Source organism: Carya illinoinensis, chromosome 14 (assembly GCF_018687715.1).
Source record: "Carya illinoinensis cultivar Pawnee chromosome 14, C.illinoinensisPawnee_v1, whole genome shotgun sequence".
Taxonomy (NCBI): Eukaryota; Viridiplantae; Streptophyta; class Magnoliopsida; order Fagales; family Juglandaceae; genus Carya; species Carya illinoinensis.
This window is the reverse complement of record NC_056765.1, coordinates 5,354,164-5,369,047: the sequence shown is the minus strand read 5'-3', so window position 1 is coordinate 5,369,047 and position 14,884 is coordinate 5,354,164. Positions and strand designations below refer to the sequence as shown.

At 35.0% G+C, this 14,884-nt stretch overlaps 1 protein-coding gene across 4 annotated transcripts; it reads left to right on the top strand.

Annotated features, from left to right (window-relative positions):
- The first annotated feature begins 7,550 nt into the window (after positions 1–7,550).
- Positions 7,551–12,324, top strand: LOC122294821 (protein RBL). Of its 4 annotated transcripts, none has more exons than XM_043103806.1 (5): positions 7,551–7,702; positions 7,799–7,897; positions 9,243–10,330; positions 10,404–10,665; positions 12,022–12,324. In XM_043103806.1, the coding sequence occupies exons 1-5, from the start codon at positions 7,684–7,686 to the stop codon at positions 12,198–12,200; spliced, it is 1,647 nt and encodes a 548-aa protein (XP_042959740.1). In that variant the 5' UTR covers positions 7,551–7,683; the 3' UTR covers positions 12,201–12,324. The 4 variants fall into 4 exon arrangements, with proteins under 4 accessions (XP_042959740.1, XP_042959739.1, XP_042959738.1 ...); XM_043103805.1 differs by having other exon boundaries at positions 12,019–12,324; XM_043103804.1 differs by having other exon boundaries at positions 12,007–12,324.
- Positions 12,325–14,884: the final 2,560 nt, after the last annotated feature.

Sequence of the window (14,884 nt, the reverse complement as noted above, 5' to 3'; positions counted from 1 at the left end):
ATTTATGCTTATTGCTTCCTATACAAAATATACAAAATGTAAATATATAACTCATTCCTCATTAAGCATTAACTTAGAAGATAAAACTATCATAATACATTGATATACTCTAAGTTAGTAACAAAGTAACAATTAACATCGTCAATATAATTATAATTATATATTTTTTAATGAGTTAATTAAATAATTATATTGAATAGTTTACTTAATTTTAATTTTACTAATTACAATATTTTTTTTATTAATTTATGTGTTAAAAACATAGGACAAATGAAAATTTACATAATTACTAAGAGAAGAAACGGCACTGTTTAGTGCAAAAAAGGACCTAAACGGCGCCGTGCACGGTCCAAGAAAAAGGGAAATGATAACTGAGTTGCATGAAATTGTGTCGATTCATGTAACTTATTTTATTTTTTTCCCTCTCCCGTGTATTGAAAATGCGTCGTTTAGGATTGTTTTCAATCCAAATAGTGCCGTTTCAACAATTCCTTACACTTACAACCCACCCTTCCTCTGATTCCCTCCCGTTCCTTCTCAACTCTCAAACTCTCTCTCTCATTGTGTGAAAAGGAAAAACCCTAGCCCCCTCATTCCCTGAGTCTGTGGGACCGTGACCATCACAACCTCGCAAGGCCTTCCCTACCCCATTCCGTCGTAGACTGGTTGGGTCAGCCCCCTGATTCCTTCTCAGTTTGCAGTGGCAGGGCTTCTATTTTTGCTGGTATGTACTTTTTTCAGTTTTATTTCGTCATTTCATGAATCTAGCCATCTCAATTTTTTCTTGTGAATTTATGATTCGTGAATCTGGATTTCTTGTTGGTGAATATGTTTGTTGTGTGATTTCGTGGTGATTGGTGAATCTAAGATGACTTGAATTCTTGGTGAATCTGAGATGGCTTGGTTTTAAAATTTATTGTAATCTATTTGCCAGAATGAATAAATATGATTTGAAACTTAAGATTTTGAGTCTTTATAATCCTATTTAGATTTTATCCAAATTCAAACCTAATACTTAGTTTATATCAGAAACTGAAAGGGATGTTTATATTGTTCACGTCTCTGTATTTTTTTTTTAATGTTTGTGCTTGCAAATGCTGTGCTAATTTCAATTTGGGAATATATAATATATATGATTTCTTTAGTTCTTTGAGACTTTAATTGGTTCTTTTTTGCCCCTTAATTTCATCACTTTATTTGGTTATCAAGGGACTTGGAAAATATTCAAAGCCCCTTAATATCAGAATAAGTTGCTATTTGGACCAACTAACATATGCTAGTGTAGTTGAATTTGCTAAAATGGTAATTATTAACATGATAAGCATTTTACAACAAAGAAGAGATATAACTTATTACTTTTTGGTAGGGCTGTACATAAGAAATCATGAGAGCATGGCTTTTTCTAATTCTAATCTTCCTTTCTCTTTTACTAAATTTTAGCTTTGTGCATGCTTTGATGTAGAGAAGAATAACTCCTTTGTTATCTAATGATAATACTTATGGTGGGAATGGCTATGTGTGTGTTGGTGATTGTTTTGCTAGTCACATGTGCTTCCCACCATGGAGAAAAGAAGCTAAAATGTCTTATATATCATGACCTTAATTATCTCTCTCATGGGTATGACATTTTCTTAGAATTTTCACATAATAAATGTATTAGATATATTAATAATCGAATTATGTAAATATTTTATTTATTTATTTATTTATTTCCAGACTCGTGGAAGAATGGGTTCCTCCAACCTCCACCACATGATTAAATAGAATCCAGAAGTAATACTTTTTGGTATCTTAGTTGTGTGTTTGATTACTAAATATAAGTTATTTAATTAAAATAACTCATGTTTTTATAATTGTTGTTGGTCTTATAACATTAAATATTGTAGACTTAGGGTTAGTATCGTAAACTTTATAGCGTGTGGTCTTTACTAATGCAAATCAATACACTATGCATAAAAATAGAAATAAAAAAGTATGCTCTCCAATCTCCATACACTATGCAAATCAATACACTAATCCATGATCATGCATGCAAGTTCATTTACTGATTTTTTTATATTTATTTTTTATAAAATGATGAAAAAATTATGCTCTCCGATTTCGATACACTGATTGATTATTTTTGTAGATGGACTATATTCAAGAAATGAATCTACAAGACTCTACTATAGATGATGTAGAGTCAACCATGCCTATACAGAGTGTTGGAGGCATTCCTCCACTCTCACCCATTGTAAGTAGTGGTGTTAAACCGAGTGTCAGTGGTAGACCTAGGTCAATGGATTGTAATCACTTTACAAGAATACCAAACGGTTATCCAAGTAAATCTAAGGCTAAATGTAATTATTGTACTCCTTCATATACATGTGATACGAAAACCAACGATACAAAGTCCATAAAGTATCATATTGAGAAACAATGTAAGAAATATTTTTTTAATAAGATGGATAAGTCTCAAACTACTCTAGCTTGGAAGGCGAACTAAGGAAGTGGTAGTGGGGAATTTGTGTCCATAGCTTTTAGTGTTGAGGCTTGCAGACAAGGCTTAGCAGAGATGATAATCTTGATGAGTTACCCTTTAGGTTTGTTGAATGGGAGGGTTTCAAGAAGTTTATGTTTATTGTTTGCCCTAAGTGAGTAACGATTCCATCTCATGTTACGGTTGCGAATGATTGATTTAATGTGTATACGAGTGAAAAAAAATAAGTTGAGAAATGCTCTTCGGCAACGAATCTCCCTCACTACGGATACATGAACATCCATGTAAAATCTCAACTATATGTGTCTGACTGCACACTTTATTGATAATGATTGGAATCTACACAATATGATTCTTTCTTTTTGTTTAGTTAAGAATCACAAGGGGGATATACTTGGTAAGGCCATTGAGATATGTTTGCATGACTGAGGCGACCAAAATATCTTTCTATCACACTTGATAATGCAAGTTCTAATAATGGTGTAGTTTCTTATTTGAAGAAAAAAATCAAATATAGGAATACACTATTTTGGAATATGAATTCTTGCATGTTCGATGTTGTGCCCACATCTTAAACTTAATCGTTCGTGAGGGGTTGAAGGAATTTGATGAGTTTATTGCGAAAGTGAGAGGTGTTGTGAAATATGTGAAGTCCTCACCTCAAACGTGGAGTACATTTAAGAAATGTATACATTTGGAAGAAATTACAAGCAAAAGTAGCATTTGCTTAGATGTACCGATTAGGTGAAACTCCACATATCTTATGTTAGAGAGAGTTTCAAAGTTTTGAAAAACTTTTGAACGGTTGGAAGAAGAAGATTCGGCGTTTCTTACTAGTATTGGAGACGATAATGACGATGATGTGGAGCATGTAGTGAATAGGAGAACGTCAAAAAGGTTGGGACCTCCCAATAATATCGATTGGGAGAAGGCAATGTTGTTTATAAAGTTTCTTAAACTATTTCATTATGCAACTTTACACTTTTCGAGGGGTCTGTATGCAACTTACAACTCATTTTTTTCGGAGTTAGCTACAATATCCGATACAATTGATTTGGAGTGTCAAAATTAAAACCATATGATAGGATTAATGGTCACAAATATAAAGAAAAAATTTAATAAATATTTAGACAACTTGGATAATATGATTATGTTGTTGTTTGTTGGGATTCTTCTTAATCTTCGGTACAAGATGCGATATCTTGACTTTGAATTGGAAATGATGTATGCCCATGATTCACAAAAGCAGCTGATTTGAAATTTTCAGTGCAGAGTATTTTAACCCATATGTATAAGATATACCTTGCAAATGAAGAAGTGGGCAATTCTTTACAACAACAACAGTAGCCTAGAAGTTTATCATGTGAAGATGTAAATCCTACAGGTGATGATGATGCAAGTATAGACGTGGACGTTCGTCCACAAAGAATGACCATATTTAAGCAACGGTTGCAGTCGAAGGACTTTCTTGAAAGCAAGTCAGAGGTTGATATATACCTAGATGAAAAGTGTGAGACAAACAATACAAGTTTTGACATTCTAGTTTGGTGGAAGGTTAATTCATTTAGATATCGTGCGCTTTCAAAAATTGCATGCAATATACTTACAATACCAGTCTCTACAGTTGCCTCTAAATCTTGCTTTAGCAAGGCGGGTCGTATTTTTGATCATTTCCAAAATAGTTTATCTCCGATGATTGTTGCGGGTCTCATTTGTGCATAAAATTGACTTTGTTATTTTTCTACTCCAATCAGCCTTAGAACTATAAATGATGATGTGGAGGATTTTGAAAGGTAGTTGGATATGGGTATGTTTATTATTAACTTCATTTTATAACTTTTATGATCTATATATGTTTTGTAAATTTATATAAATTTTTTTTTTCCTTTATTGTATAGCAGTTGCTAAGGAAGGTGAAAATTCTATGGAGGCGTCAAATACAATTTCTACATCCAATGCAAATTCATGAGGTAAGAACTTGAATTGTTTTATTTAAAATTTCAGATTATTTTATTGAATTGTGACTTGTCCAATTTAGTTTTACTTTTATATTGTCTCTCATTGAACTTTTGTGTTCTTATTTGACAACATTTCTCTTAGTGATGAAAGCTTTGATAAGATCAAGTATTTGTCGTTTAGAGATCAAATCTTAGTTATTTGTTATTTATATTAGTTATTATTTAGTCATTTGTAATTTGTAATATCACTTTATTAGTTATTATAACTAGAAGCCTAGATGCATGGATTGTAAATTATAAAATTTTTTGTGTCATTTGCTTAATCTTTTTTGGTTTTTTAACTTTTTTTTCCCTTTTGTTCGGACTCTTGGATGTTTAGTTAAGAATTAGATGCACTCTTAAGGTATTTTGTAATTCGTGGGTCTTTTTCAAATTTTCTTACTTTTTTTTTATCTTATTTTTTTAGTAAATTATTTTATTCAAATTTATTGTATATAGATACTTTTCATTTTATGATTAATTTTATTTTGCTTTCAATTTTTTTTTTCTTTTTTTGGTATTTTTTGACTTAAAATTAGATAAGATATTAGTGAAATTTTACTATTGGGCCTAAATATATAGATTGGGCCATTGGCCCATATGGTCCCTCCCAAATGGGACCAGACTAGATCGGTGCTTATAGCATTTCGGTCCGGTCTACGGTGGGAAAACCCTAGACTGGACCGATCGGACTGGACTGAATTCAGCCCTAATTTTACACAGAGAGAGAGAGAGAGAGAGAGAGAGAGAGAGAGAGAGAGAGAGAGAGAGAGAGAGAGAGAGAGAGAGAGCGTTGGGCAGAAGAAGAAATGAGAATAGAAAAAAGTGATAAGGTACATGCAAGCCAGACCTATGAATCACTTAGCTGAAATCCATATGTGGTAGTTTCTCATTTGCTGGTATAAAAACGAGTATCACACCTGACCGGGCCCTAGCATCTCCATTTTTGAAAATTTCTTTGAATAAGAGTTAAGAGGTTGTGAATGAGAACTTGGATAAATGCCCATAATGGAAAAATAAATTGCAAAGAGGGGGATTGTTTTTGTGTTCAGTTCTTCTATGTATAAGTAGGTTGCGCACCAACCCGTGTACTAATTACTGATTTTAATATTTTGTCAGATGCTATTTTTATAAAAAAAAATAATATTAGAAAGATCAAGGCTTTGAAGGAGCTCAAGCACGACCGCAAGAAGACAAAAAACATAAAGCATAACAACATCATATCCCTCGACGACATAATCGAGATTGCCAAGTTTATGCGTCACAGATCCATGGCTAAGGACCTCAGTGGCACCAATAAGGAGATCCTCGACACCTGCATCTTCGTTGACTCTATGGTCGATGGAAATGACCTAAAGATCTACAGCAGGAGATCACCAACGGAAACGTCGAGGTTCCCCTAAATTGACAAAAAATTGTGAGGATTAATTTTTGTACTCATTTTGGATTTTGAAATGAATTTTTATCGGTCGTTTTCTTCAATCATGTATTCGGAATCTAAGATTTTATATGTGGAGCTTGAATTATTTACATGAAAATCAACCAGAGTCTTAAAGTTGACTACAGAATTTTGTGCAAGCTGTGTTGGATTAATATTAATGAAAAATACCGAAATTTCAACAATTTTTTGAATTATTTACATGAAAATCAACCATAGTCTTAAAGCTAACAACAGAGTTTTATGCAAGCTGTGTTGGATTAATATTAATAAAAAAACCAAAATTTCAACCATTTTTATATAGCAAAACGAGCTTTTTAAATCATCGAAAAAGAAAAAGAAATTAGTTAAGAGAAACAAAACAGAAAACAACAGAAACCCAGCAAGCAAAATCTGATTTTTCTCTCAGATGAACAATGTTGAGGAAGTCCTTTTTCGAGCAACATTGTTGTGGAAGTTGAGGAAACATTTTCTCAGCAACTACACACATTTTCTAAGCCATGTTGTAGAAAGCCCTTTCTCAATTGGAATAGGTTTTAAAGACGCTGGATGAAGCACGATGAAGAGCCAATGAGATTTTAGTTTTCACAAAAAAAATCAAAACGTTTCGTTTCAGTCTCTTCCTTCAAACCACTTTTTAATGAGAAAATATTGGCATTAGTCCCTGTAGTAAATTACACACCTCACATCTTACGTGTCAACTGATTTTATCATTTAAATTTTTTTCTCCTCGTTGAAACCAACGTTTTGATGTGAGAGAGAGCACTTGAAGAGAGAGAGAGAAGTGAGAGACGTTAAGGAGAGTCTGAGAGTGAGAGCTTGATGAGAGAGAATACTTGAGGTGAGAGAGAGAGGGATTTGTTGAGAGAGAAAGTTTGATGAGAGAGAGCTTATGAGAGAGGTCAAAGAGAGATCTTGAGGAGAGAGAGAGTTCAAAGAGAGATCTTGAAGAGAGAGACATCGAAGAGAGAGAAAGCTTGATGAGAGAGAGAGCTTGAGGAGAGAGAGACTTGATGAGTAAGAGAGCTGATGAGAGAGGGGCGTAGAGATCTTGAAGAGAGAGAGGTCGAAGAGAGAGAGAAAGCTTGATGAGAGAGAGAGCTTGAGGAGAGAGAGACTTGATGAGAGAGAGATGTAGATGAGAGAGAGACGTCTGAAATAAAAAATAAAAAGTGTGTATAGCGTACATCTAAACAATTATGAATACTCAATAACTCTCCTTTTAAATTTTAGAAAAATATAGTTACAAGAATAATAGTGTACTAATCTATGAATCAATTTGATGTGATTGGTCAAAAAGTAAATTTTATTAAAAATATTATTAATTTAAATTTTAAATATAAATAAATTAATATTAATACGTAATCTTACTTGTATATAACAAAACTTTTAAATTTCATCTGCCCCACTTCATTCGTGTGCACTGTTTTATTAAATCAAATTCGGTGCGCAAAAGTGCCTGCGAAAAAAACACATTTGGCGGATTTGCCAAACAAAAATGAATAGGTTCGCACACGAAACGCAGCCGTTTCAAGGATTTAAATAAGTGGTCTTCGACGTGGCCAGATGCGGAACGTACACTTTCAAATGAACGGTCCAGATCTACTTGGAATTTACTGGGTGTATAAAACTCCATTGGAGCCAATTTGGGAGTCCGGAGTTGTAGTTTTGCTACCACTTTCTTCCTCCTCGGAATTCCTCCACTCGTACGTTGTCTCTGTCTCTCTCTGTCCAATCCCTTCCTTTCCCTGAAACAAAATTCAAGACCAATGAACGCGCCCATAATCGGTGAGCTTCCGCTCTTTCTTTCCCTCTTCAGACTTTTGTTAATTTTTAGCTTGAAAGGTTGTTTGGGTTTTTAAATTTTTGTATGTTATTGTGAAGATCCACTGCAAGGAGACTTCCCAGAGGTGATTGAGGAGTATTTGGAGCATGGGGTCATGAAGTGCATTGCATTCAATCGCCGTGGTACCCTTCTCGCTGGTACGCTCTCTCTCTCTCTCTCTCTCGGGTGTTGAGTCGAAGAGAAAAATTCCAGTGTGAAATATCTGTTTTCCCTTACGGTGTAATGTGAACATTGTGTATGCAATTTTTATAGTTTATATTGATTTGTTGGGTTTCTTGGCCTGGTCACAAATGGCGGGGGAGTCTTAAAATTATTGAAGAACTACCTTTGTGCAAACTGGAGAGTAAGTACAAATTTCTTGTTCTTGCGTTTTTCCTTACAAACTTTGTTTTTGGAACCTAGCAGAAGGTTTACCCATTTTATGTTTTGGTGGCCACAGTTGCCATCTCTGAAAATCTGCAGTTTTGCCGGTGGTTCACTTTTTGCCTATACTTGTAGCATCATGCTGGTCCTAGAAAGATTAGGATTAAGAAAAAAAAAAAAAAAAAAGAATACTTTGGGGGTATGGGGTGTCGCAAGCTTGGATCTTGATTGTTATTTAGTCTTCTATTTGAAAAACTTTAAAGGATATTGCTCGAGTAATATATATTTTCATAAATAATATTTTGGCTTGTGCTCCTTTATCACATGCGTTATATTAACCTTTATAAGATTTTAAGGTTGCTTTTGCTCCAGTGGTTAACAAGATTAACTATAACTCACATCGAGTTTGGCTGATATTTTACCATAATTTTTTTCACATGGCATATTTAGGTTAGTTAGCCATGACAACCTTCTTTTTAGGATATCAGCATCAAAGTTGTTTTGTTTCCTTTGTTGTTCGTTGCCTAATATAGATTATGGGAAGGATTTATTGACACAAGTGCTAAAGCAACAGTTGCCATCATAATTGTGGCTTTATGATATTTAATGATTTTTCTAATTTTTTTGGTTCATCTCAACCTGGGATTTTCGTCTCTATGTTTTATTTGGATATTTTAGTTGTAGAGTTGACAAAACTCGGTTCCCTTGTTGAGTTTCGCAGTTGAGAAACTTCATCATTTACTTTGTTTGAGTATTTTCTTTGTGGAAGAGAATATTTGAGTACTTTAGTGCATACTAGACGGTAGATTCATCAATCAACTCATTCAGTAAATGCTAGTCCTGAGATTTATGTTATTAGGTCTTTAAGTTAATGATTTTGCTTGTAACGTTAGTGATATGAGAACACTTAAAATTTATCTCTCCTTTTTACTAATTATATTTGATTTATTTTTCATCCAAATGCATTATTTGCACATAGCTAAAGTGTTGCCTATACTCTCTCTTTTTTTGCCTTGGTGGTGCTGGATAAAAACATGTAATTCTGATGCTTTCTTGCGACATTCTTGGGGTTTATTCAAAGATCTTTACAGCTTGTGTTATGATTGTTTGATTGACCAGCTGGATGCTCTGATGGGAACTGCATTATCTGGGATTTTGAAACCAGGGGCATTGCCAAGGAGCTCCGAGATAAAGACTGCATTGCTGCCATAACAAGTGTCTGTTGGTCAAAGTATGGCCATCGTATCCTTGTATCTGCTGCTGACAAGTCATTAACACTTTGGGATGTTGTCAGTGGCGAGAGGCTTACACGCACAACTCTGCAGCAAACCCCTTTGCAAGCTCGTCTGCATCCTGGCTCCTCTACTCCATCTCTCTGCCTGGCATGCCCTCTCTCATCTGCTCCCATGATAGTTGATTTAAATACAGGAAGCACAACTATACTTCCGGTCTCAATCCCTGACACAGGCAATGGAGCTGTCCCTCAGTCACGCAATAAATTCTCCGATGGAACTCCCCCTTTCACTCCAACTGCTGCTTGCTTTAACAAGTATGGGGATCTTATTTATGTGGGGAACTCCAAAGGGGAAATTCTTATAATAGACCATAGGACTGTTCAAGTGCAAGCCATGGTTCCAGTTAGTGGCAGTGCTGTGATCAAGAACATAGTATTCAGCAGGAATGGGCAGTATCTGCTTACAAATTCGAATGATCGGACCATAAGGATATATGAGAATCTCCTCCCCTTCAAAGATGGACTCGTAGTCCTTGACAACTTGGACAAGACACTTAATGAGCTAGATGGTGTTGAGAAGTTGAAGGCTGTTGGATCGAAGTGCCTAACACTTTTTCGGGAGTTTCAAGATTCTATCACAAAGATGCATTGGAAAGCACCTTGCTTTAGTGGTGATGGTGAGTGGGTGATTGGTGGTTCTGCAAGCAAAGGAGAGCACAAGATTTACATATGGGATAGGGCTGGGCATCTTGTGAAAATCCTTGAAGGTCCAAAGGAAGCCTTGATTGACTTAGCATGGCATCCTGTTCACCCCATTGTTGTGTCTGTTTCCCTGACTGGTTTCGTTTATATTTGGGCTAAAGATTATACGGAGAACTGGAGTGCATTTGCTCCCGATTTCAAAGAGCTAGAGGAAAATGAGGAGTATGTAGAACGAGAAGATGAATTTGATCTGGTTCCTGAAACCGAAAAGGTGAGAAGGCATTTAACTGGCTGAGCAGATCATTTCTTCACTTCATCAATTCTTAAAATTTTGTGCATTACAGGTTAAAGAATCAGATGTTAATCAAGATGATGAAGTTGATATACTGACGCTGGAGAAGAATTCAGCTTTCAGTGATTCAGACATGTCCCAAGAAGAGCTGTGCTTCTTGCCAGCTATTCCTTCTCCTGACATGCCTGAGCGGCAAGACAAGTGTGTTGAAAGCTCATCGAAGTTAGTGGATAGTAACCAGTCTGGATCCCCTCTTTCAGAAGAGGCCGAACCAAATGGGCACACAGCAAACCATGCATCAAGTCCGCCTGAAGGTAAAGCTATGCCTTGTATGTATTTTTCTGCAAGTCATTGCTACATTCATCCTTACTAGGAACAAGGCTAGCTACACTAGTCAAGTTTGGTAGTGTCCTTCCGTCAGATTATTTTTACCAAGAAAAATTCTACTCATAATCCCCACACACCACACATAAGTTTTTAATTTTTTAATTTTTTTCTTACTAAATATATAGTGTATGGATGATGAGTAGAAGAATTTAATTAGTTTAAGAAGAATATAACCAAAACAAATTAAAATAATTGTGGTGTGTGGTGTGTGGGGATGATGAGTAGCAAAACCCATTGCATTTTTTTATTTTTCTGTACTCTTAACTATTCTTTCTTCCCTTGTAGCCATCCTTTTATAGACTTCCCGTGTACTTGGATTGCAGCCCCTTCTGTTTGTTACTTCAAGTGATATTTACCTGTAAAGAGAAAAAATGAAAAGGACAATAGTTAACGATCCTAGGAAAAAAACTAGAAAGTCAAAGATGATAATGATGCTTATACTTAATGCATTAATTGAACTGTGTTAGTGATAAAATGTGGAGGTAGATCGAAGTATTTTTTGATCTTGGGGATGTTAATATGGTTCTCACATAAGATTTATAGTGTGAGAAGGCATTGCTCTTAACTGTTCTGGAAGTGATGCTTGGTAGCGTTTATTCTTTAATTAGCAATCCCATATGATTTTCCAGTTCTGTTACTCATAACACCCCAGTGTAACACTCCCCCGTAACCCCTTTGACTTGACAGGCATTAATATGCTACACTAGTGTTATGTTGCCTTGACTTTTTGCCATACCAATGGTGTTACATGGTTATAAGCAGAATTTTTCATGATTTTCAGGTCCTTTGCTAGATTTCTGTTGTAAGAGAGCAATGACACTTTTCTTTTTGAAAATAAAAATAAGACAATTCATGCCTCAGTAAACATTCGATGGAGTGAAACCTTTTAAGCTTTTATTGCCTTAATGACAAGGATTCTCTGAATTTCTCGAACACGTATTTTGGGGAAAAAACAGCAGCAAAGGTTTGGAAAACCAAAATGGGCTTATGTTTGGATCATGAGATGAGAGATGAGAAAATGTTTGGTTTGGATATTAACTTTATAATATTTTATTCAACTCTTTTTCTCTCCTTTCCGAAAATTCAATAAAACATCTTAATTCAAACAATTTCACTACTATTCACAGAATTATGAGATACTCCAAGTGTCCAAACAAGCTAATCTCCTATCTTGTAGATAAATTGGAATATCTTTCTTAGCCACTTAAGCTTGTAATTAGTTCAGTATTAGTTTCCTTAAAATGAGGCACTGACTCATGCAGTTATAGATAATTCTGCAGCAGAGGATGCAGGAGGATCACGCATGAAAAGAAAGCGGAAGCCTTCAGAGAAAGGGTTGGAGTTGCAGGCTGAGAAGGTCAGGAAACCCAAATCTTCCGGTAGATTGTCGAAAGTTAAAAATAAATCTGTGGTTGATCAAGATAATGGCAATGGCTTTCATGGGGATGATGTTTCTGATTAGTACAATTAGATTTTAGTTCTTATTTCTTTTATCTGTACTTCCTATTTCTCTCTTGGGTCTTTCCTGCTAGACAACTTAGAGGCTTTTAGTTTTTTCTTCTTCTATAGATTTTGTGTTTTTTCTAGCTTTGAATTTTCTCCACACATGCTCCAACAAGTTAACAAGCGGCAAAAATCTCAAAAAGAGAAAGAACTTCGGTTCCTCATCCAAATTTCTGCAGTGTTTACATATTATCAAGGCATTAAAACTTAACAATTAGCAGTGGTAGAGTGAAGAATTGCAGAGATTTCTCATCTCTTTTTGGATTCGATTCTTTTGTCTTTGGGTCCATCTCCCCATCCCTCGATGATGACTATGATAACTTAATTGACACGCAGAACAGAGGGATGCTGCCTTTGCAAACCTACTTGGTAGTAAAAAATATTGACTTTCTTACATGGAACTGCTCCTGGTACCAAGAAAAAAGATCCTTGAATTTGGACATTTTAATTATATATATATATATATAATATTTGCAAAATATTGTTCTGATAACAATCAGCACACTAGTGAAGTGGGTTTTGCAATGATGAAAAGGTGTTGGTGTTTTAATTTTCTTATAATCATAAAGGATTTCACAAGTGATTTATCGACGCACCAAACATGCAAGTAGCAAAGTTCATCGCCATATTTTAATACAACGGTTGATGATTGAATTGGTATAGTGGCTTTGTTTGTTCATACCTCAAGAGGTCCACAGAAGAAATGGAAGGCAGTCGATCAGTATAACAAATTGAAATCCACATGAACTCGGACGCCTTATATTTTTTTTATTCTTCGCAAGTCTGAACTTCATTCCCAAATAGCCGAAAGATACAGTGCTAATGTTTCAAGCAAAAGAAAACTAGGAACGTATATACAGTCAGTATATCATTGTGAAAGGGGATCCTTTCCGGTATGAAAATTCAATAGGCATTGAGGGGTTTTGATCAGGGGGATATTTCCAAACATTTTGTTGGAATGTGCATATTGTGCAATGGAATGCGAGCATCAATTCTGAGTTCAATGTATTTTTGTTGCTTCCCAGGCTTCAAACTCTTTGAGGAGGTACATTGTATCTCTTGCTATGCCTTCCATTATCCAATCTGTAGCTTTGTGGGGGTTGTTCAATGCTGAAATGGTCAATAAAGAGTCACCTGCTATTAGAATTTTGCTGAACTTCTGTGCATGGGACTCTTGAACTCCAATGAATGCTGCATATGCCTCCCCTTGGTTTGGGTTAATGCTTGATGAGAAGTATATTATTACAAAGGAGACAGTACCATCTTGGCTTCTGCAGATTACAGTAGAGGTGCTTTCTTCTGCTCTAACAACTACATCAAAAGTTATGATATATTGATTCTCAACAGCTGGAGGACTCCATGGAATGTTGTCCTTGTTTCTTTTGAAATCCCAAGCCTGGGAGTGTTCCTTGAAGCTTTTTTAAGTTTTGGAAGAGAAATGCTCAACTGAAACGTTTTGGGCCCCATGGATAGATTGGTTTCTGATAAACCAGAAATAACTTGGACGTCTTATCATTGCCAAGAGTTCATTTTCTTTCAAATTATGGCACCCAACCTACTCCTGCATACAACACAACACACTCGACAAGAATGGCTTGGTTAATGAAGCCTGAAAACGGACTGATCATTTTGTCCAGTTTTATAATGTTAGGTTCGAGCTTCAATTGCTTTTGCCTATAAAAAAAAAAAGGCACGGGTAACCTCATGTAATCAGATATACCTATTTATGTTCTTTCTCGAGCTTCGGTCATTATTTGTAATACGGATAACTTTTATATTTTGCTTGTAACTCTTACTAGTACTTAATTGTAATCAGACATGTTCTTTGTATACCACTAGTGTATTCGGGCTATGCCTCTTATATCAATAGAATTTACTTCTACCTATGAAATTTACTTTTACCTATTAAAAAAAAAGGTGCTTTTACTTGAGCAAATGTTCCTTGAAATTTTTTAATTGATAAATGTTTGATTCATAATAAGACTTTACAAAATTAAATTCACAAATTATATGACTTATTGTGATGTATCATATTGCAAAACTCTTTTAGATTCGATGTTTAACATCTAACCACATTGGTTGTTGACTTTATTTTTGTGAGATATTTTTTAAGAATTAAAAGATCTATTTGCAAACTTTTTTTATTGGCGCACAAAATATATTATTAATGTAAAAACTGTCATGTCAATCAGTATAAAAAATATCAGTACTTTGATTTTTTTTATATATATAAATATAATGAGTACCATAGTAAATAGTTTGTTTATCCAACAATTTATAAATAGCAAAACTTTCTAAATTTAGGATTTGTTGAACGAGTAACACTACATTTCACGTTATTATTTCACTTTCATCCTTCAGATAAAATGTGATACTTTTATCGCCTTTGAGCATATTTCAAAGGTTGATGATAATGTCACCTCATCAGAGTAAAATTATTAAAGCGGAATACGAGTATGGTTTGTAGAACTTTCCAGTTGCATAAGTTTTCAGGTCTTTAATTCCTGATATTAAACATGTGTAAAGGAACTTTTTATCACTATGTATATTCCCCCAGAAAGGCTCAAACCTTGCATGTGTATACCCTCAACATCATCGTATAGCTCGTTGATCATGGGAAAGCACGACCACGTCGACCAGCAG